The sequence below is a fragment of the Hydra vulgaris genome, chromosome 09, assembly GCF_038396675.1.
Source record: "Hydra vulgaris chromosome 09, alternate assembly HydraT2T_AEP".
Lineage (NCBI taxonomy): Eukaryota > Metazoa > Cnidaria > Hydrozoa > Anthoathecata > Hydridae > Hydra > Hydra vulgaris.
Genome location: NC_088928.1, coordinates 61,590,001 through 61,614,306, shown reverse-complemented (window position 1 = coordinate 61,614,306; position 24,306 = coordinate 61,590,001). Strand labels below are relative to the sequence as shown.

Below are 24,306 nucleotides of genomic sequence, written 5' to 3'. Positions count from 1 at the left end.
TTTTTATTATTTGCTTTTTTTGGTAGTTTTGCCCCCTTCTCCACAAAAATGTCATGTAATGGCCCATAAATTTAGGCATATCACTACCAAATTTTTTTTGTAAGTTTTAGATTGATAAATCATTTTTTCTGTTTAAATTAAATCATAAAATTACTTATATTAAACAATATTAGTAACAAAAATATATAACGAATATATACTATTTAATTTATTTTTTTATTTTTTATTTAATACAGTATATATTTGTATATTTTATATATTTGTTTCAGATTAAAATTACAAGCCTCTTTTTTAAGCAGGTCTAAGGCAACTGCTTTGTTTACCTAATAAGTAATCCGCCACTATACCGAATACATAACAAGTTAATTTATTTTTTACAATTTTTAAAATAAAAATAAAAGTAAATAGTTTAAGATGATAATTAATTTTAATGATATTTAATTAAACAATGTAAATTTAATAAAAAACTTTAATTGTCTAAATTTTACAATCTAATTGTCATAAATGAATATATTAGCGTTTTAAGAATGTAGAACTAACTAATTTACAAGTTTTTACATCAAAAAATGATTGGAGGTGTTATATAAAGGAAATCGGAATATAGTTCCGGCACAAAACACAACTTTTAAAAATATTGCACTATCTATTTTTTATAAATTTGTTTCACATAATTATTTTTATTATTACATATAGTTTAATTATAAATTGAAAACTATTTCTCTTGAAAAACCTAAAAAACTCTGAAAAGCAAACCTTTAAATTCATGCGCTTTAGTAAATTACAGCTGTAAATTGTAACTTACAGCAATTCATAAAGACAAATGAATTAATACTTGGAAATTTAACCTCTCACAACTAACGCATAGCAAAGTTTATAAAAATTATTTTTGTGTAATAATCATAATTACGGAGTTTATATAATTTTTAAGCCAACTTAAATAATTTATTTTTTAATAAATTTCATTTTTTAAGATGTTTCATATTTAAAATGGTTGTAACCACCTCTGTAGCTTACACAGCCGGTGCAAGTTGGTATCATGTCAAGAGTGTTGTTAAAATTGTTGTTGACTGGAAAGGAAAATGAAAGTCCTCGCTTTTTAAAATTTGCTTACCGGCTGGTCTGAAAGGTCTACATTTCCTGACTGAACTAAAAGTTAATTGATGGGTGTCACACACCTCCACAACCAACCACCCCACTTTTTCACGCCGGCATCTCATTAAATTTCTGGCACTGAAAAAAAAGTATTTTGATATTTTTTTATTTTTGCGGTACTTTGCGGTACAATGATCATGTATTAACAAACTTTTTTCGAAATTCTAATTAAAGTTCATGATGTTGTTTCTATCAGAATTATAGAAAATTTTTTTTTCCTTTGGCGCCCCTTGGACATCTGCCGCCTGCGACAAACTGTCCCTTCCCCCCCCCCCCCCCTCCCCTCCTCTCAGCGGTCCTGTTATTAATATATAAATTGTATATATAATATAGTTATTAATAACTATATTATATAAGTTTATTATATTATATATAATATAGTATAATTAATTATATAATATAATTAATTATATTATATATAATATAATTATTATATATATATTATATTATATAATTAATTATATTATATATAATATAATTAATTTATATAATATAGTTATTTATAACTATATTATATAAATTAATTATATTATATAGTTATTAATACACTTTATATATTATTAATATATAAATTAAAGGGACAAGTATGGCAAAAGGGACAGTTTGTCCGAGGCAGCAGATGTCCAAGGGGAACCAAAGAAAAAGAAGGTATCTAAAAAAAAAAGAAAAAAAGAAAGGTCCTTCACTGAAAATATAGAGAAAATTTTGAGTTTTGAGAAATAGGGGTGTTGACCTAGTTTTCTGTCCCAGGCGGCGTAAAGGCTATTGACACCCATGTGAGTATTATTTAGACTAAAAAGTTAGTTGACTAATTTTAGTTAACAAAAAAGTCAGTCGACTAGTTTTAGTTACTGTTTTTTTAGTCTAGTAAGTTAGAGTAAGTTAGTTTAGTAAGTTTAGTAAGTTAGAGTAGTTTAGTAAGTTTAAGTAAGTTAGTTTTAGTTTTGGTCACAACACTATAAATAGGTTTGACCAGAGGAATTGTAATATCTCTTAAGTTAGTTTATTGGTTTGCTTTACAAAAATGTATATAATTGAAGTTATATTTTCTGTTTTTTTTCTTTAACTTGAATTTGTTTTAAAACTTGTGTACGAAATAATACAAAAAATTAATAATTTTTGTGTTATTTCTATGATTTTTATTCTTTTTGCAGAAATTCAAAGGTTAAAAATTAGTATTTTTTCTTTTTGAAGAAGCTTAAAGGTTAGGAAATATTATTTATAGTTGAAATAAGCTCTGAAGTTTTCAAAACAGTTTCTACATTTTTTTTTAACAAAGTCAGTATTTATACAGGGGCTATTCTAGGAAATTAATTTGGGCTGCGGTACCCTCTGTGCTGATGCCAGCTGTAAGGAAATTTGCAGTATGTAGGCACCCAAATATGATCTATGCAGTTGGTCTAGAATAGCCCCTAATATATAAATTTAAAAATAAAATTGAATGTAAATATACAATAAACAACAATAATTTTTGGTCAGTTTTGTTTTCTTAAAATGTAATGTTATTGCTTAAAAACAAATTTTAAAGTATTACTGTAAAATATAAATGAATTCCTCTCCCTCTCTTTCCTTTCTATTAAAAATTTTTATTTTTTTAATATTTATTTTCTAAAAATTTAAAAATGATTATCTTTCTTTTTTTAGCAATAGATGGGTTATGTGACTATGTAAGAAAACCATCAAATTGGGTTAGCAAAAGATATTATGTCATAGGTAATTTTCCAATTAAGTTTAATTATTTTTTGGTTTAAACGTGTTCATTGTATTTGTTTTTATGTCATGTGTTATTTTTTAACAAGCAAAAGAAATAAAATAATCAAATCTTATTACTTTTATTATTACTGAACAGTTACATGTTACATATATATATTGAAAATAAAAATATAATATATATTAAAAATATTAGTTAATAATATTATTCTAGTTAGTTATTTATAGTAAAAACTAGAAAGTTCATGGGCACCCGTGGCGCCTGTTTTTAGCAACCTTTTACAATTGTAAATGATAATTATTTTGAGAAGTAAAGTGAAGCCGGTGAAGGCAAATAAATCATATATATATTATGAATACCTAATGAGTATTTATAAGTGAAAAGAATTAGAATTAAAAATTAAAAGAATAATAAAAATAAAAATAAAAAGAATTTCTTTATAAATTATATTACTCTAGAGTCCCTAATAAAAGGAGGGGAGGGGGTGTTTAATTAATTTTTGGAAAATCCCCCCCCCCCCCAAGCTTATTATGACCCCCCCTCCCTCCTCATTTATTAATTTTTAATTGTTGTCAGCAAAAACTTTATATTTCAAAACTAAAAAAAAAAAAATCTGTGAAAATCGGTCTTAAAAATTAAAAAATAATTCTTTCAGTCATCGATAAAAACAAAAACTTTCAGTGTAAACAGGCTTTAAAAATTGCCAACCTGGTAAATCTGGGTTTAGCATGATAAATCCTATTGAAATTATGCTAAAACAGCTGTTTGAAAATGCGCATGCGACCGCAAGCCACGCTAGAATTAATAAGTTTTTAAGCTTATTTTGTAAAAAATATTAGTTTGGATTTATAAACTAAACTTTTTTATAAAAAGTACTTATACTATATCATAATCATGTTATGCGCATTTATGTTATTTATTTACTGAATTACTTAACTATTTACAGTGAAGAAACCAGAGTTTATTTGGGGATACCGCTTTTTTTCGGCAACGTGGGGGGGGGGGGGGGGAGGGGTGTTTTTGTGCCCTCCCCCTCCCCCGCCTCTCTCTTCTTCTCCCCTAGTTAAAACCAGTGCCACGACAATGATTTTCAGTCATCATTTTTTTAATCATCTATTTAATCATTTGTGTTTATCTTGTTTAGCTTTATCTTAAGATAAGGAGTTGATTTAAAGGCATTTTTTTGAATACATGATATAGCTATTAGTAGATAATTATTGAAAATTATTCAAAGTATTTTAAACATTTATTAATGTTTAAGTAAATTTTAGTAGTTATTAATGTTTTAAATAAATTATTACTCAATACAATTTATTATTACTCAGTACATTTCATCAAAGCTTGCTAAATATGAAGTCAAAGTATGGTGTATATGTGATGCTGAAAACCCGTATCCACTCATTGGACAGCTTTACACTAGAAAATTGAGTACAGGTTTTGAGAAAAACTTTGGTAAAATAGTTGTCAAAGATTTGGCAGCACAATACAAAGGATCTGGTATAAACATTTGGTGGCACAATACAAAGGAATTAAATGTTTAAATACTTTAAACAATTTTTAATGTTTACATTAAATAATATATATACATATATTCAATTGCGCAATATTTGTAAAATTAACAAAATAGTCTTGTATTCAAATAACTGTTCAAATACAAGACTATATTGTTGAAAACATAAGCATTTAATATACGTATTTGCTATTATTCTAATTTTAAAATTTTGAATTAAATATTAGCAAATCTGTTCATTTAACTTCTACTAAAGGTTAATAATTTTTAAAGTGATTTTAAAGCGCCTTTTAAATAAAAGATATCTAAAGAAGAGATAATTACGGTAAACATAATTTTAAAAATGTTATGTTTTTTTGATTAAAAAACATATTTAAAAAAATGTATTATATTTTTTTAATCATTAAGTAAAATTTAAAAATTAGGTTCAATAAATAAGTTACATTTGCTATTGGTTATTTTAAACAGATCTTAATAAAACTTTTATTTAGTTATTCACATCGTTATTTTAAAAATCAAAAAGAATATGGAAAAGAAACAAAACTTTCTGAAAAAATTTACGTTTCATTTTTTTGTTTTCCTCACATAAACTAAAATAGCAAGCTAAAGATCAAAAGTTCATTCATTCAAAAATTAAATTTGCGCGGTAGTTATTACAACTAAATAAGAATAAGACGAATAAGAGTTTTTGGGCTAGCTCTTTAGAGCAGTGCCCATTATAGTATTTACAGTAAAGAGAAAGAGAAGTAACATTACAATGATAAAGTGGTTTATTGAAAATATTTATAAAACAAATATTTTGAATAAACCTCTTTAATTAAATTTAATTACATTTATGCTAAATATAAAACAAACAGCTGCACCACACCGTATAAATGTAATATAAATAAAAGCTAAAACGAATAGTTTCAATAAACCGTATATAATTAAAATAAATATAAATTAAAAACAAAACGAATAACATCTCTAAACTGTATATTTGTAATAAAATAAATTTAATATAAAACGAATATAAATTTAATATAAAACAAAAAAAAATTTAATAAATGCTAAATAGTTTGTTTATTCAGGTGAATATGACAATTTGTTTATTCAGGTGTAAATAACAATTTGTTTATTCAGGTGTAAATGACAATTTGTTTATTCAGGTGAATATGATAATTTGTTTATTCAGGTGAATATGACAATTTGTTTATTCAGGTGAATATGACAATTTGTTTATTCAGGTGAGTATGACAATTTTTTCATTCAGGTGAGTATAACAATTTGTTTATTCAGGTGAATATGACAGTTTGTTTATTCAGGTGAATATGACAATTGGTTTATTCAGGTGAATATGACAATTTTTTTATTTAGGTGAATATGACAATTTTTTTATTTAAGTGAATATAACAATTTTTTTATTTAGGTGAATATGACAATTTTTTTATTCAGGTGAATATGACAATTTTTTTATTCAGGTGAATATGATAAGTTATGGCAAGCAGTCAGCAGTGGGAAAGGAAAAAGAGGGGGAAAGAAAAGAACTGCTGCTAAAGCTATTGATGGAGAATTCATAAAGTTTGGTAAGGAGAAATATTTATCAGCATTAATAAAGTGGTTTTAAAAAAAATATTTTAAAAAACTAAACATTTTTCGAAATGTCGCTTTGATTGCACAAAACTGATAACAACTTTATTCATAGTAGTATTTTCATAGTAGTATTTAATGGTAGTTGTTACTTAACTTATTTGCTTTGTTATAATATGTTTTACATATATATATATATATATATATATATATATATATATATATATATATATATATATATATATATATATATATATATATATATATATATATATATACAGGCTTTGGCAGGAGTAAATGTTCACGAGCTATAAATAGTCTAAACCCATTTTCGTAGGCTATGTGGGCTGCCTGTCTAAATCTTGCACAGGCTTTTTTGAAAAGTTAAAATTAGTATGTTTTGATGAAATTTTTTTTTATTCTGGAATTTTATTTTGTTGATTCTTTATGCCAGGTATAGTAAAAATTTTAATTTTAATAATAAATGTTTTTTTTAGTGATAAAAAAACAGAAAAACAACTTGCAAAAAAAAACCTAACTTTTTTTTTTTAATAATTTTTTATACTTATTTTTTATTTAAGAATTTAGTAATTATTTAAATAAATAAAAAACAATATTCAAATGTTAAAATATCAATCGTTCTAATAAAATAACAATATATAAAAAACTGTTATACATCATATAGTTTTTTTATAAAAGTTCATTCATTTATCTTTTTCTTTTTGAATCAAAATGTCATTGTATAAAAAAATTGCTACAATCGCTTTATTAACAAGTAGGAGAGTAATCATTTAATCAAATCATTTAAAAAGACTTAGGTAAGTAAAAGTAGTTGGATATTTGTAAAGTTGAGATAATAGTTTTTCGAAGTTACACTGCAGTTTTTATCTTTTGCTCAGAGTTATTAGTGTGTGCTCTACTTAGTGAGTTTTTGTTATTATGTTTTTGTTTTGGTTTTGTTTCATGATTTTTATTTAGACTTTATCCTTTTATCCTCCAGTTTTATCAGTTGTACAATCGGCTTTTTGTTGAGTTTATTCCAGATATAGTCAAACCAATAATTTGCAAGCAACGCAAAAAATGACAGAAAAACAACCTTCGCAACCATCACGTTTCTTTATTCAAGCATCTTGTTGTTTGCTTAAAAATTTTTGCAATGAATGTAGCAATTTTGGAAGATCTATTTGAGTATTAATATATTGTCTTATTAAAATAATGGAATAAAATATAGCATTTTTTAATGCGCTTCTTTAGTTGATTCATTTATCTTATGCTCTATAAATTAAATTAAATTTTAAAAATATAACCGTGATATCTCAAAGCTATAAAGATATAGTGACAATTATATTGAAATCTTTTTTTAAGTAAACCTTGAACCAAAGAATTCTATTCTTTTACAATTGTTATTTAACTGTTTAGACTAAAATTTTAATTATTACTATTGTTTCCGCTCAATTTACTATCATACTCTTTTATGAACTCGTAATTGATTTTATATTCTTTTTGGAAATTAGGAGAAAATGTATGTTATGTTGATGTGATATGTAAGTTAAATTTCGAGGCAATCTATTTTTTAATTTCTAAGAGACTTGGTACAAATAGATTTTTTAAGATTCTGGTATATAAACTTCTTGAATATATTCTTCTTACATAATATAATATAGACGTGTATAAAAAGAAGCGTTGTTTGAATTTTTAAAAAAAAAAATCATTTTTTCATTTTTTTGTGAATAGAACCAATAGAAGGGTATTAAATGTAGTGTTATTTTATATATCAGGTTTGTTGCTGTAAAATATATTTAAATGTATTAAATATAGTGCAAATATAAAAATGAAAATAAAATATGAAGAAATCATAATCAATGTCATCTTTTTCGTCATTTACTATTGTAGCAGGTTGAATTATTGGATCGAAAATAGCTGTTCGCTGTTTTTGTAAAAATGTATCAGTAACCCGTTCGATCATTATCACTAAAATTTGGACTATTGATTTTAATGGCCAAGATAGCGTTAAGTGTTTTGTGGGTGATTCTGAATCTTTGGTCTGACATAAGCATTGTCAGAACTCATCAGTGGAACAAGTCTTTAGTCTCGTTCCACTGATGAGTTTTTACTCAGATAAAAATATAATTAAACCTGCTATTTTGCCTAAATTTGGGTATTTATTCAGTCGACTTTTAAATTTATGGCTCCATATATCGCTCTTGAAGCAATTCTTTTTTATACTGAATACAGACCTTACACCATAGCTTTACAACAAATATTGTTCCATTTTCCACAATTGTTTCCTTTCCACAAACTTCATCTTTACCCCAACTCAGATACGTTGCAAGTGTATATGTTGCAAGTGTACATGTTGCAAGTAAATATGCTGCCACCTTTTTCCAAAAAACCAGGAAGTTAATGTGGAAGTATACAGGGAAATATGCACTACTTTAAACAACTTTAAAGTATGACAAACTAGTTCATCAATCAATTTGGCAAAATGTGTGAAAGAAATTGTCTTTATCTAACAGTTCTTATTGTATAAGTTTACAAATTTCAGAAGAATACTGAAGACCCTGACTATTATGTTAAATTCTTTTGCAACACATTTTGCCTGCTTTTAAACATACTAATTATCTATCTTATAACATAACACAGAATAGTATGGAACAGTTATAGCTGTTTGAAATAACTTGTTTGATTTTTATTTATTTTTTTTATATCAGAATATTCAAAAAAAAAAATTTTAATTATTTTTTTAGCATATCCTGAATGAAATAATTTCGTTTTTTAACTAGTAAAACAGTTTTACAAAATCACATCATTTGAGAAGTTTTTAAAAGAATAACTAAATAAAAACATAAAAATATTTAACTTTATTTTTACCAAAAATTTTTATTTTGCGCAGACTTTATTTTGCCCGTGTAAACTGACTTGCAAGGGTGTAAAGGCGGGCATGGGCCCCCTTCCCCTTTGATTATTTGATTAGTGCCACCCCAAACCCCCTCCTGCCCCTCCCCTTCACCTTAGTGAGTGGGTGGGGGGGGGGTCCAGACCACATATAGACCACTGATTACCTATAATAAAATAGAATTTAAAGAAATAATGGTTTCATTTTGAAATTAGTTTAGATATTTAGATATTAAGTATCTAAATTTCTAAATTAATTTAGAGACCTTTACTTAAATAATAATGAAGGTCTCTAAAAGGTTATTGCCCCCTTTATTTGTGCCCCTGTCTACTATAAAGACCAGATCAAGGAGAGGACAACCAACCATATCTTTCTTTTTATTAAGAAATGACTTATAATTAGTTGCACCATTCACATAGGCCAGTTGGCAGATTAGAGGGGTACTGGTTTCTAGTAACACATTCAACCGTTGATGATTGAAAAATAGGGTTATTTAATAATGCTGGCATTTTTGGTGTGGATTCGACAAGTTTATAATGCTTGCATTTTCAGATAGTTGAGTCTAATGGTCTTACATGCTGTTAATCTTAGATCAAAACAAAGTGTTAGAAAAGTTTACAAGCATCTCAAAATGGCTGAAAATTGGACTTTTTAGGTGAGTGGACATTTTGCTTTTAGATATATTTAAGTTCTAAACTGCAACAAGCTGCATATATTTTGCCCATTTATTGCAGACAGTAGTAGCTAATTAGAAAACTTATCTGTAAAGACTTGTGGATGAATAGAATAATGCTACATTTAGTTTCATTTTAGCATATTTTAGCAATTTTATGATTTTTTTCAAAGTTGAGGAGGTCATAATTTTTTTCTAATTTAACACAAGTTAATAAAAACCACTTTTTTAAAGAAAGAACTATCCAGAAAATAGTTCTAGAAAAAATGAGACACTTGTTGAAAGTCAGAAAAAAGTTATACAGCTCTAAAGAAGTCTGTTTTGACCATTTGTAAATCGAGGGGGACCACTGTGTCATGTTTCTAAGGCTATAATTTCTGAACCGTTATACTTGGAAGTCTGAAATTTCAAATTTACCTATCTACATAATGCACATAACAATATGTAAAAATCAGGAAAATCAGAGACGGTGCCCCACAAAGTTTTCTTTAAATTGGTTGAAATATAATGATTTGACCCTGCAGTCAATCAAAGCACTGAGATATTTGATAACTTTTGTAGGATATAACCGTTTATTATTAATTTTGATTTGAATTTTAGAATTGTTGTTTAGATTGTGTTTTTTTTATAGAAGATGACAAAAAGATTAGTTCAGTTTTTTTGGCGTTAAGAAATATTAGGTTAGCATTTAACCAGTGTACAATACCTTTTAGATCCGAATTTATATTTTTACATAAAGAATTATACGATTTGTTGATATGCAATAGGTTTATGTCATAACCAAATAGATGAATTAACGAGAAGCAAATAGAGTTGTTAATGTCATTAGCATAAATTAAGAACAAAAGAGGACCAAGAACAGAACCTTGAGGAACACTGCACACAACAGATTTATTAGTAGAATTACAACCATTATTTACTAATTGTTTCCGATCTATAAGATAAGATCAAAACCAGTCACTTACGACACCAGGAATACCATACTGTTCTAATTTAAAAATCAAAATGTTATGATCAACGGTATCAAAATCTTTTTGTAAATCTATAAAAATACCACAAACAAAATGACCAGTGTCTAAGCTTTTCTGATTTTTTCAGTTATACTTGAGAATGTATGGCAGGTAGAATGTCTTGAACGAAAACCAAATTGAAAATCATTTAGAAAGTTAAAAGAGTTTAGAAAAGAGTACACTCTAGAATACATAAGTTTTTCAAGTAGCTTACAAATGTTAGATAAAAGAGAAATAGGTCTGTAGTTATTACATAAAAGTTTAGAGCCATTTTTAAACATTGGAATAACACAAGATAATTTTAAAACATCTGTAAAAGTTCCATTTATGAATGATATATTAAAAAGTTTTGAAAGTATATTTGAAAATTCATAGTTAAAATCAATAAGAATGTTTGTGGGAATGCTATTTGGATCTATTGATTTTCTTGGTTTTAAATTAGATATAAAAGATGAAACTTCAGGAATATTTGTTGGAGATAGGAGTAGGCTATGTAAATTTGGATATTTAAGATATTTTGTATAGTTTATGCAAGACGAATGAATATCGGATTTAAGTTTTTGTGTGATGTTTGTAAAAAAAGTGTTAAACTCTTCAGAGATAAGATTTGGATCAGTTATATATGTTTCATTATCTTGTAAACAGTAGGGAGATGAGTGATAAGATTTTTTGATATTTATTAAATTATTAATTACTTTCCAAATTTCGTGAAGATTTTTAAAATTTTCTGTAAAGAACTTTTTAAAATGCGTTTTTTTTAAAGCTTAATAAAGGTAATTATCATCATATTGTTTGAAAGATTATCCCAATTAATTTTTAATAAATCTGATTTGAAGTTTATTTTATTAAAGTTCTTATAATTTCTGCGATATTAATTGATTAATGTTGATAAAAACAAATATTAAGTTTAAAAAACAAGCTTTAAATTTTAAGTTATATGTAATTACTGATTTATAGTTGCCTTGACAAAACTGTTGTCTAACAGCTTATTTTTTGGCATGTTTTGTTGCCATTGCATATGCTCTAGTGATAAATATAATTATTCTTGTACAAACTAATAATAATATAATTACAAAAATACAATAAAATTAGTTAAAAAGTTTATCATGTCATACAAAAGAAATAGGAAATAACAAAAGGTTAAAAAGATACGCAATATGTATAAGCAATAGCAGCTAAACAGAAAGTGTTGTTTGTACATGGTTAACCTGTTTATTTATACCAGGTAATTATTTTATTATTAGTTTGTACAAGAATAATTTTATTTGTATTGTTTTTTTTTTAACAAATTTCAAATATCTAATTTTAACTGAAGATAATTAGTGTTAGTCTAAACATGATTGTTTTTTTAAAAACAATACATGTTTCGACTAAAAAAATTTTTAATTTTTAAAACTGTTTTTTTTTTTTAAAAAAAAAAAAGCGGTTTTAAAAATTAGAAAATTTGTCTTGTTTATGAATATATATATATATATATATATATATATATATATATATATATATATATATATATATATATATATATATATATATATATATATATATATATATATATATATATATATATATATATATATATATATATATGATATATATATATATATATATATATATATATATATATATATATATATGTATGTATGTATGTATGTATGTATGTATGTATGTATGTATGTATGTATGTATGTATGTATGTATGTATGTATGTATGTATGTATGTATCTATGTATGTATGTGTATACACACACATACATAGAGTATTTTTTTTAACAGGAAAAGCTAACATGCAGTTTCCAGGTTTAAATGCACCTTTGCCTATCAAAGACAGAGAAAGATCAGAAAAAAAAAGTACTTTTCCAAAGTCAGATAGAATTAAACATGCAAAATTAGATGCTTCTCTGAGAGGTTGGAGTGGGACGTCATGGCCTGGAAGATATGCTGGTTCGCCAGAAACTCCTAATAAAGGTTTTAATAAGTTTCAAATATAAAATTGTTTTGTATTATATCTTGGAATTAAAAAATTCCCCTCATTTATTAAAAGTTGCATGGTTATTTTATACTAATGATTTAAAGTTTTTATTAATAGAACCTATTGAAGATTTCAAATCTATAGTGATTGAGGTATATCACAAATTTTATTAAAATTGCCCTCTTTTTTTAATATTAATGAGGTATATCACAAGTAATGAAGTATATCACAAATTTTATTAAAATTGCCCTTTTTTTTTTATATTAAAAATTAGTATTAAAAAATAAAATTATTGACAAAAATGAAAAAAATTATACATTAGTCACTTAATTTTAATAATTTTGTTTATTTAAAATTTTGGCATATAAAAGAAGATATATAATTTGTAAATTATATTTAATATTTAATAAATTCTAAAAAAGAAAAAAATATTAATGTTTTTTTATATATGTTGGTAATAATGTTGAACTAAAAGTTGAACTTTAAAATTATAAATTTATTAATTAAGTTTGAGATCTAATGTTGCGCAAGAAAATGATGGCATGATTGTAGTTGAGGATGCCATCTTTAAAGAAAATCTTAAATTCATGATTCCAATAAATAATCTTAAACTAATTTTAATAGGTTAAAAAGGTTTCAGTAACTCGTGGGAACGGAAAACGAAAAAGGACAAGTGCTATAGTTGTAGTTGGTAATGGAAAAGGAGCAATTGGTTAGTTCTTTGATTTTTTGTTTTTATTAGTAGGTTTCTTTGATTTATTACGTTTTTATTTTACCATAAAAGTTAGCATTTGCTGTCAACATGAAAACATAATTGAAAGCGTATTTTATTCTTAGGGTCAACAAATTCATATTTTTATGTCACTTAATATGGCCTAATTTAATATTTATGTCACTTAATATGTTTTATTTGTCACTTGTATTGTTTATTGTTTTCTATGTCGCTTAATTAATTGCTTATTGTTTTATATGTGATATTTTGTTACCATCTGTTACAATGCTTTCTAACATTCAACTTTTTATTTATGCATTTTTATGTAAAATATTCTATATGGTTTTATCTTTTTTATGTAAAGTAGTTATATTTTTTTATGTAGAAAATTCTATATGATTTTATCTTTTTTTTTATGTAAAGCATTTAATTAGACTCCATCTTTTTATGTAGAACATTCTATTAGAATCTTGGGTGTTTTGCATTTTAGTATTATTAAATTTATGGTATAATTAAATAATTACGATTGGATTAATCACTTTTGTTGTTGTTTGCATTGAATCATAGGATGGGCAATTGGTAAAGCATCTTTTGCTGCATCAGCAATACGAAAAGTAATTTTTATTTAATTTAATTTTCCCCTTTTTATGCTTTGATATAAACATAAAAATAATTTTTAAATTTTTTAATAATTTTTTAATTTTTAAAAGTTTGAAATACACCTTTTCAAGATGTAATTTAGAACTTGAAAGTTGTAATTAAGAAACGAAAGATGTAATTTAGAACATGAAAGATGTAGTTAAGAAACGTAAGGTGTAACTTAGAAGATGAAAGTTGTAATTGAGAAACGTAAGATGCAATTTAGAACATGAATGTTGTAAATAAGAAATCGTAAGATATAATTGAGAAGATAAAAGTTGTATTTGAGAAAAGTATAAAGAATACAAAGATCTTTGTATTTTGAATTTTGTAGTCCTAATATACTTTGTAATTTAAGGCTGGAAATAATAATATAATATCAATAAAATATAAAAAGTCTTTTAAAAGGCATTTGAGGTTTAGGTGGTAGCTGGAAAAATCCTATTGGGTGTTAATTAAAACTTTCTTTTATTTTTGTTTGTGAAAAATTTAATTGAGATTTCAGATGAATAATAAATAAAACACAAATCATTTATTTAAACAAAAATTTAAAATTTAAATTTAAACGTCATTAAAAATCATTGCAATATTCAGTTAAGCACTAACTTGGATGTCTTCCATATTTAAAATTGTTGCGATTTCACCTCCCATTATTGTATTTTTTGCCGCAGTAACAATTCTTTCTAAATACTGCATTTGTTGTTCCATAATCCCAGCACCGAATACAGGTGGAATGCGAATAACATTTTTAACGTTTGTTTTTTATTTTGGACCAGATAGCTTCCACTGGGTTTAACATTGGGCTGTATGGTCTTAATCGCAACAACTGAGTCGGTGAATTTTCAAACACCCTTTCCAAACGAGCGTGACATGGAGCATTGTTTGTTATGATGACCAAATCCTCTAATCGATTCCTGGATATAACCCACTGGTTAAACAAAGCCAACATCCACTTGTTACAAGAATCTGCTTTAAATGATCCTCTGCAAGTTTCCATCATGACGACGTTTGTTGTTGATATAGCTGCAAGCAAATGTATGTTTACACCTTTTGAAAAAGATATTTTCATTATTACTCTTTTCTCCTGTTTGGCATGTCCTTGCGTTTTTCTACAAAAAAGATTAAAATTTGTTTCATCCAACCAAACTATCTGATGACCATTTGTGATGTGTTTGTTAATGTTCCTAACATATTCAGTTCTTTGTCAACTGACAGTCACTTTCAATCCATGTTAGTGTTTCTTTAGTTTGATCATTGGTTAATTTTTTTTGGTTTAAAACCACCTCTTCCAATAAAATTTAGATTTCTGCTGCGGACCCAAAAACATGTTTTCTTTCAACTTGTTCAGTTGTATGTATTTCATGTCAACAAATTGGACATGGTGGTTCTGGTTGTTCCGGAAGTGTTTGTAAACAAATTTGGTGAAATAAATGCTTGCACGGATTCAATTTAATAACAGACTTTCTATTCATAGTGTATTGACAAATAACACAACGATCTTTCAATTCCATTACTGTATTACTGTATTGCTGGTGCATACAAATGCTAAATTTGATATTATTAACTTATTAAATGCATGTCCAAGAAGATCTTTTATAATGACCTTTAAGCTAACATTGAATTCGCAATTAGAATTTTTTTTTATTGATTTCTTATTTACATGTTAGGTTTCTCAATTACATTTTAAATTTTCTTAATTACATGTTGTGTTTCTTAATTACATATTGTGACTTCTAAATTACATGTTGTATTTCTCAATTACATCTTACTTTTCTTAATTACAACTTTCAACTTCTCAATTACATCTTGAAAAAGTGTAGAAATGTGGTTGTTGTTAATATATTTTTCTATATAAATAATAAACAAGGTTGCTTGGTTACAAGGTTGCTGCTTATATATTTTTTTTCTGATTCCACAGCTAATTAAGTTATTATTTCTTAATAAGATAATTAATCTTATATCTTATATCTACAATAATTTAGTGTTAATAAAAAAATAAAAATAAAGAACTTTTAATTATTATCAAATATAATAAAATATTCAACAACAAATGTGTGTTCATTAATTCTTGTCAAGTTATTGTGTGCTTTATTACAATTATGAAAAGGACACCTATTCTCAAATACAACAAAAGCTGAACTTTATCACCTATTATGATCTGATTATTTTCTTAAATAAGTTACTCTATGCTCTGCACTTTTATTAGTGACTTAGATATTTTGCTCCAATCTTCTAGCTGACTCATGATTTTTTTGATCTTAATAAATCCTTTTTCATCTAAGAATTTGTTCTAGTTTTAGTTTTTTTAAATGCTGTTCAAGACATTAGGTAAACTTTAACATGGAAGACACACAGAGCTCCTGCTTTTCATTTCTTGTCAATTCAAACTGGCTATGTAAAACATCCAAAACAAAGGCATCCAAAAATGACTTTGGCCATCTTGGTTTGCGCATTTCTCCAGAGACCTGAAAATAGGTTTCTTGTGAGAAAACATGATCAAAAAATATTATTGAAATCTTCACCAGCTCTTGATAATCATCTTGAAGTTTTTTTTTTTTTTTCTGCTGTTTATAGGTATGTCTACTTTGCTGTTTATATATGTCTGCTTTGCTATTTATATGTTTGTTTAGCTGTTTAAATATATGTCTGCTATGCTGTTTATATGTATGCTTTGGCAAGTGTAAGATATCAGATTTCTGATCTCATATCAGTTTAAACATTGCTTCATTATTTGTGTCTGTCTGGAACTAGACTTGTTAATGTGTTTCCATTGGGTTTAAAATTTTTTTAATATAAGAATCAAAGCCCCAAGACAATGAAAAGTAAAAAGACAGTTTCAATATTTATATATATTTTTGAACATCACTTCCAACAAGGCTACAAGCAACCACTATTAGAGTTGGAAGTTACTGGAAAAGAAAAGATGAAGTTTACAAAGCAAGATAGCAATTAACAGACGACTTAAAAAATTGCAAACTATATGTATCAGGAAAATAAGATAAACGGGGCGAATTCCTAAGAACTGATGTTCGAGGAAAAAAACTAGGCAAATAAGAATTGACAAACATTTTTTTTGAATTGACAGACAAGTTTTGGAGCACTTAGGAACAGTCGCAGTAAAATGATGAGACCTAATTGAATGACGAGTAACAAGAATGGATTTTAGTAGAATAAATTTTTAGCTCTTTAGAGCAGTGCTCATTATAGTATTTATAGAAAAGAGAAAGAGAAGCAACAACCATTGAAAGTTGGCTGCAAGAACAGGTCCAATTATGTTTACAATGCATTTTTGCACCTTGTCTAAAAGAGAAAGGGCATTATTTGAAGATCCGGTTCAGAAATGGCAACAGTATTTCATACAAGGACAAATTTGAAATTATAGAGATAAAGAATAGAATTTGGAGTAAGAAAATGGTGAGTATGATGAAGAGATGCAACCTTAGCAGATGCTAATTTTGCAATGGGTTTGTTATATAGTTTCCAAGAAAGATCAGAAGTAAGAGTTAATTCTAGAAGACAAAGGGTAGATGACTCATTGAATACATTACCCTTCAAAAATATAGTAATATCTAGATTGTTGTGATAACAATTAGCTGAAATTGAGTTTTATCTGAGTTAAAATTTACCAGTTACTGAGAGCCCCATGCTGTAACAGAAGTAAGATCCTTTTTAAGCTCAAATGTCCCCTCCAAGCAATCAGAGAATGTTGGCTTTATATTGAGACAAGATTAAATCATCAACAAACAATGCCACCTGATGTGATTATTTCAGGGAGATCGTTAAAGTAAATGAAAAAATGTATAGAGCCAAGGATAGAATCTTGAGGAACCTCTGAAGTTACAGGAAATGAAGAAGAGTGCTGTCCATTGAGGACAATTTTTATACTACCATTGGTAAGAAAGGGTTCAATAAACTTAAAGATGTTACCTGATACACCGTAAGAAGAGAACTTATGGAGGAGACTGGCATGCCAAATTTTGTGAAAGGCTTTAGAAATGTTAAGAGCAATAGCCTTAACCTCTCCACCTTTATCTAATACATAATAAAACATATTAAGTTATTACTGTTAACAAATTAGCAGTAGAACGAGAAGATCGGAATCCATATTGATGATCAGAAAGTAAGTTATTAGATTCAAGATTAGAAATTAAGTGTTTGTTATTTAAAGACTTAAAAGTGTTGCTTATGATAGGAAGAAGACTATAAAATACAATCCTGGCATCCAATTCTGAAATCCATGCAAAATACGATTCTGAAATCCATGAAATTCCTCCAATCCTGAAATCCATCCGAAATACAATCCTGTTCAAATTTTACTTAATTAAGAATGCATGGCTCATTCCTTTGTCCAGTAGTTCTTCATTTATAGTTAACAAAGGAGAGTGTTGTCCATTAAGGGCTGATTTAATGAACTTACTGCAATTAAAAATATATATATATATATATATATTTTTTTAGATACCATATAAAGAGATCTAATGGAAAAAATTGACATTATTTTGAAAGCCTTTATAAGTTGGAAGTCATTTATAAGTAAGTTAAAAGCCCTTGATATTTAAGTTGAAAGCCCTTGATATTTTAAGAGTGATGGCTCTAGTCTTAATGCTTCAATAGTTAAGTTAACAGTGGAAAGAGAAGATTGAAATCCATTTAGTTAATCAAAAGAGTTAATCAAAGATTAACAAGTAAGATGTGCTTGAGGATAGAAACAGACAAGAATTTCCTTAGTCTATTAAGCAAGCTTTTCTGATTCATGTGAAAAAACTGGTGTTTCATCTTAAACTCAGCTGATAATCAATGACTTGAATCTGAATTAAGATTTGATTGTATCTTAGTAAAAATATATCTGGGCATATGTTAACTGCATTCCACTATTGTCTTTTGCACTTTGAAAAAGACATTAGGGATAAGCAAATAATTTCTGCCTGCATTCCTTTATTTATTAGCTTGGGGTATATGTAAACTTGTGTTTCTTTGTTTGCCAAGTATGTTGAATGCTAGATATTTTTGACTTTGTTTTTGTACTTTCGTAGTGGTAATTTAACTTATCTGTGATCTTTTAACAAGAGGCAATCAACAATCTTTTAACAAGGGAATAGCTCTAAAACTCAGTTTAATGGTTCTGAGGTAGTAAGGTAGTAAGGCTGGTAGTAAGGCTTCCTAAACTCTGTGGTAGTTCTCAGAGAGGCTGGTTCTTTGAACAGCTGTAAAATTTAAGAGTATTAAATAGCACGCACTCTGCACCACAAACTACATTTTCTTTTAACTAAATTAAATTTTTTTAATAAAATTATTCTAACTAAATAATTCTTGTTTTGTTTATTAATGCATAGAATTTGGATAGGACTAGTGAGTTTAAAGTAGTGAGGAATATGTTGTTTGCAAGCTTTTTATTAAATTTTAAAAAGTATTTTTAAATTGGATTAATGCTTTTTTTAAAAAAGAAAACAAAGAGTGGTAATGGTTGAAGTTATATCATATTGGTACGAGATTTATAGTGGTGTATCACAGGTCATACCACAGGGTTCAGTATTAGGTACTTTTCTCTTTTTGTTATATATCAATGATTTTCCTGAATGTATCTCTTCAATTGCAAAACTATATACTAAATTGTTATAAAAGAAGATAATGATCTGTTATAAAAAGAAGATAATGATCTAATTAACATGCAAAATAACATTGGTTTGTTAACTGAATGGTTGAATGGTCAAATATATGGTTAATGTAGTTTGACATAAGTAAATGCAGTGTTATGCACATCGTAAGAAAAAATATTACCTACAACTACACAATGAAACAAGACAATCAGAGTTTTCTTCTAAAAACAACAGCAAAAGAACTAGACTTAGGTGTAATAGTTTCATCTAATATGAAATGGAATCATAAGGTAGCTAGCTAAAGCACAAAGAGTCTTATGCTTAATCAAAGCTTTACTTATTTTAACACTGAAATGATAAGTATATACACATTATAAGTAATAATTAAGTGTGAAAGTTTTCATTTAAAAAGTTTGAAAAATTTAAATTATTATTTATTATAATACTATTATTTAGCATATTTTACAATAAAATTTAGTTTGATGTTGTATTTTATTTTTATACAAAAATTATAATAATTCTTTTTTAAAAATAACTAATAAACTTTAAATTAAATTATTTTTTATACAAAGTGCATTAATAGCAGTTTTACACATCCCTGGTTAGACCACACCTACAATTCGCTACATTAAGGTGTAATTAAAAAAAGTATTTGTATGTATGCATAGAAGCGTTTTGGAATATGTTTTATATCTTTTGCTTAGCTTATTTCATAATCATGTGTAGATTTTTTAATTTGTTTTTTAATTTTTTTTATTGACTAATTTGTATTCATTATTCAAGTTTGTGTTCTTAAAGTTCATAGCACACCCTCTGCACCCTAAACTATGTTTTTTTCTAATTAAATTCTTGATTTGTTTATTAATGCATAGATTTTGGATAGAACTAGTGGGTTTAAAGTAGTAAGTTTTCCTATATTTATGAATGGTAATGTACTTGATGAGTCATCTACCCTTCATCTTCTAGGATTAACTCTTACCTCTAATCTTTCTTGGAAACCATGTATCAAATCGATTTCAAAATTAGCCTCTGCTAAGGTTGCATCTCTTTCTTACTCAGGATTCTATTTTTTATCTTTATAAATCTCAAATCCGTCCTTGTATGAAAAACTGTTGCAATATCAGGGGAGGATCTTCCAATGATGCCCTTTCTCTTTTAAACAAGGTGCAAAAACATATCGTAAACATAGTTGGACCTGCTCTTGCAGCCAACCTTCAACCATTATCACATTGTAGTATTGTTTCTTCTCTTTCTTTTTTCTCGAAATACTATAATGGGCACTGCTCTAAAGAGCTAGCGTCTTTTGTTCCACCTACTAAAATTCATTCACCTGTTACTCGTCAAAAAATTCAAAAATCATCCTTTTACTTTGACTGTTCCTAAGTGCTCCAAAAATTCTTATTCGTCTAGTTTTTTTTAATTAAAAAGTTAAGATTAAAAGTCTAGATTAAAATGAAAATTGAACTAGTGCTCTTATCACACTAAATGACATGTCTCTATTAACATTGGCTTGCTGGCTCTTTTAACATTGACTCACTGGCTCAATAATGTCAGCTAAAAGTTTTTGTCAAAGATTTGTTTCTCTGATCCTAGCTTGTGCTCAACTTCATGTTGTTCTCCTTTGGGTGATTCAGATAATGTTATAACTTTTATCTCATACTCTTTCTACATCACCTGATCATTGAACTGCTTACAGTTATTCAATGGGATTTTTTTTGTGATGATTTGTGAGCTGATGTCTTTTGTTTCTGCAAAATAATATCTCTTTTATTATCTCCTGATTCATCTAGACATGAAAGATTTTATTCTGTTTCAAGTTTAGTCTTACTCTACTTTATGCTTTTTTTCATCTTTCTGTGCAACTTTTTTTCATCTTTCTGTGCAACTTTTTTTCATCTTTCTGTGCAACTTTTTTTCATCTTTCTGTGCAACTTTTTTTCATCTTTCTGTGCAACTTTTTTTCATCTTTCTGTGCAACTTTTTTTCATATTCTTGTGCAACTTTTTTTCATATTCTTGTGCAACTCTTTTTCACTTTTCTGCAAAATCAACTCACTGGAAAACAAATATCTTTTTATTATTGCAAAAATCAACGCAAAAAAGACACTTGTCTGATACTAAGGTCTATTATTCTCAGATAATAAATATTTTATTATATTTTAGAAATTAATTTCTGGAGACTTTTGGAAAAACTTTTAATATCTGTCTTAAGGCCAACTTGCTCTTTGACAATCAATACTTATCTTATTGTTCTACACCTGACTCGTTATAAAAAAAATATAACAATGTTAACAATTTAGTTAAAATGTTAACAAGTCACCAGTATCAAGCATTAGAAGAAAGTGATAAGGTAAGCGCTATTGCTCTGAATTATTTTCAAAAAGTCTGACATGCTAGTCTTCTCCATAAGTTCACTTTATATGATGTAACTAGGAAAGTTTTAAAAATTATTGAATCATTCTTTTCTAACCACAGTGTTGAAGTTGTTCTTGAAGGATAACTATCATTTTCAGTAATGTCTGGGGTACCACAAGGTTCTATCCTTGGCCATGTGTCATCCTTGGCCGTGTGTTCCTTACTATTATGGTTGCTACTCAAGTATCATCACTTGTTCTATCAGCCAAAACTCAATCTTGCTTAACTTGCTATTTTGCAAAGTCACATCCATTTATTGTAACTGTTAACCATTAACTGATTCTTCATGCTCAAAAAACTTTTATTCATTAGGTTTTTTTCCTCACACTACAGTGCTTAAAATTTTCTCCATCACAGTGCCTAAAATTCTCTCCATCTAACAATTAAAACTTCTTTTGAAGAAAATATTCAGATTTAAAGCATTACATTTTAGATAGATTTAAAATGTGATGCAATTTGCTAACTATTACATAGAAATTGGAAAAAAAATATACAATTGTATATAGAAAGTAATTTATGAAAAATACATTTCTGAATTTATTACAGAAATTATTCAAATAATCTTTAAAACAAACTTTTATTACTTTTAGTTAAAGTTTGAGTAAGTTTGTGAGTGAGTGATTCAGAGAATGCATAAATTTCAGCTGTGTTAAGGAGGAGGGCAGGGGGTGGGGTGGGGATTTTGTATGTGTTATCACATAGATCCAATCTACCAAAAAACAATACACAAGTATAGGAGCACTTTCACTTTTTTTTAACATCCTTAAGATAGCCAGATGTAGTGTACATCTGCCTGGAATGAGATTTTTTATTGAGACACCATCTTTAGTTTTTCTTTTTTAAGAGGGTAAACAAAAATATTTGAGAATAGTTCATTTTAAATAAAATTAATTTTATAATAAAAAATAAAATTTTTTTTTAATATAATTGGTGCTTGACAAAACAGAACTAAACCTTCTCAAAACTTATATTGTATTCACAGTATATGCTTGACAGAAAAATACTTAATAATTAACCAAATTCAACATGACTGTTGAATTTGGTTAATTAATAAAATAAGTCATAAAAATTAAATAATTAATAAAACATTTGTCATCTCATAAAACTAATTTTTAATGAAACACTTTTATGTCATCGAAGCAAACACTCAATGGTATTTTTTGTCATTAAATTTTTTTGTTATAACATCTGATGATCTGATGTTATAACAACTGATGATCTGCATAAAATCTAATGATCACTATTGCATAAAACTTCAAGTTACTATTTAACTTTAAGTTATAATTTCCATTTATAAATTTCATTATAATATTTACTATATATATTTCACTATATCCACAAACAGGTGAACAATTTTACACTTGCAACCTTTTCAAACCTAGATTAAAGTTAAAATTTTTAAATTAAAATAAAATTGTTTTAAATCACTTTAATTTAAATTTTATAAAGATGAAAATAAACTACAAAGTTTTAGCTAAATTTAATAAGGTTTTTATCAGTTTAATACTGATAAAATTTCTGATTTTAGTATTAATTTATGTTATATTTTTGTTTGTAATATATACTGAAATAACTTACAAATTACTAAATATATATATACAAATAATTCAATTTACAATGTTTTAATAATATGTTTCTATATATCATTTTATACTTTGGTCTATTGAATTTGTTTGTCAACCAAGTAGTTTAAAGTAGTTTTTGTTTTTGATTTGCAAAGTTGTTACATTTTAAATTCTTAATCTTTGAGATAAAAGTTATAATCTCATTCTTTTAAAGCTCAAGCCTTAATAAACAACACTGCTGCACAAAAACAAGTTCAGTGCGGTGCTACCATGGGATTTGGTCCAAATCGAAGTATTGTTTTATCTAACAAAAATGTTGTTAAAAATGTAAAAAATTTTGTTGATCATTTGGCAAACTTACAATAATATATTTAAAAACTTTTCCTCTGTTCCTTTCTTGTAACTTTATTAATAGACAAAGGAATTGCTTGTCTGTTTGTACATCAGCTCATCTTTCTAGTTGATCTTTGATCAAGTTAGAAGTCAATACCTCCCTTCTTTAAAGTCAATATCTTCCTTCTTTAAAGTCAATACCTCCCTTCTTTAAAGTCAATACCTCCCTTCTTTAAAGTCAATACCTCCCTTCTTAAAAATCAATACCTTCCTTTTTTAAAGCTGCAGTGGTCATTTTGAATTGTTTCCACAACATTAGCTGGAAAAAAGTTCTTCATGTTTTTTAAAGTACTTTTCTGTTTAGGCAAAAAATAAAGCTGTTAATTACCTCCATTATGTTCCTGTTCATGCTGATAAAACAAGTAAATTTTTTTTTCTTTTTCAAATTTATTTAAAAAACTAAATTTAAGGCACAGTTTTGCTTGAAATTATTTTGCAAAGTGGTATTATTGCACACAGTAAGTATTATTTTACATGGTGAGGATTATTTTTCACT

At 26.7% G+C, this 24,306-nt stretch overlaps 1 protein-coding gene across 1 annotated transcript in view; it reads left to right on the top strand.

The window, feature by feature from the left end:
- The window catches only part of LOC100211326 (small ribosomal subunit protein uS5m), a 50,558-nt gene that overhangs the window by 11,229 nt on the left and 15,023 nt on the right, over positions 1 to 24,306 (top strand). The window contains exons 2-8 of the mRNA XM_065806265.1: positions 2,797 to 2,865; positions 5,834 to 5,938; positions 12,295 to 12,486; positions 12,608 to 12,642; positions 13,115 to 13,202; positions 13,770 to 13,816; positions 24,115 to 24,172. Of these exons, the coding sequence (XP_065662337.1) occupies positions 2,797 to 2,865; positions 5,834 to 5,938; positions 12,295 to 12,486; positions 12,608 to 12,642; positions 13,115 to 13,202; positions 13,770 to 13,816; positions 24,115 to 24,172 (594 nt within the window). The remainder of the gene's footprint in view (positions 1 to 2,796; positions 2,866 to 5,833; positions 5,939 to 12,294; positions 12,487 to 12,607; positions 12,643 to 13,114; positions 13,203 to 13,769; positions 13,817 to 24,114; positions 24,173 to 24,306) is intronic.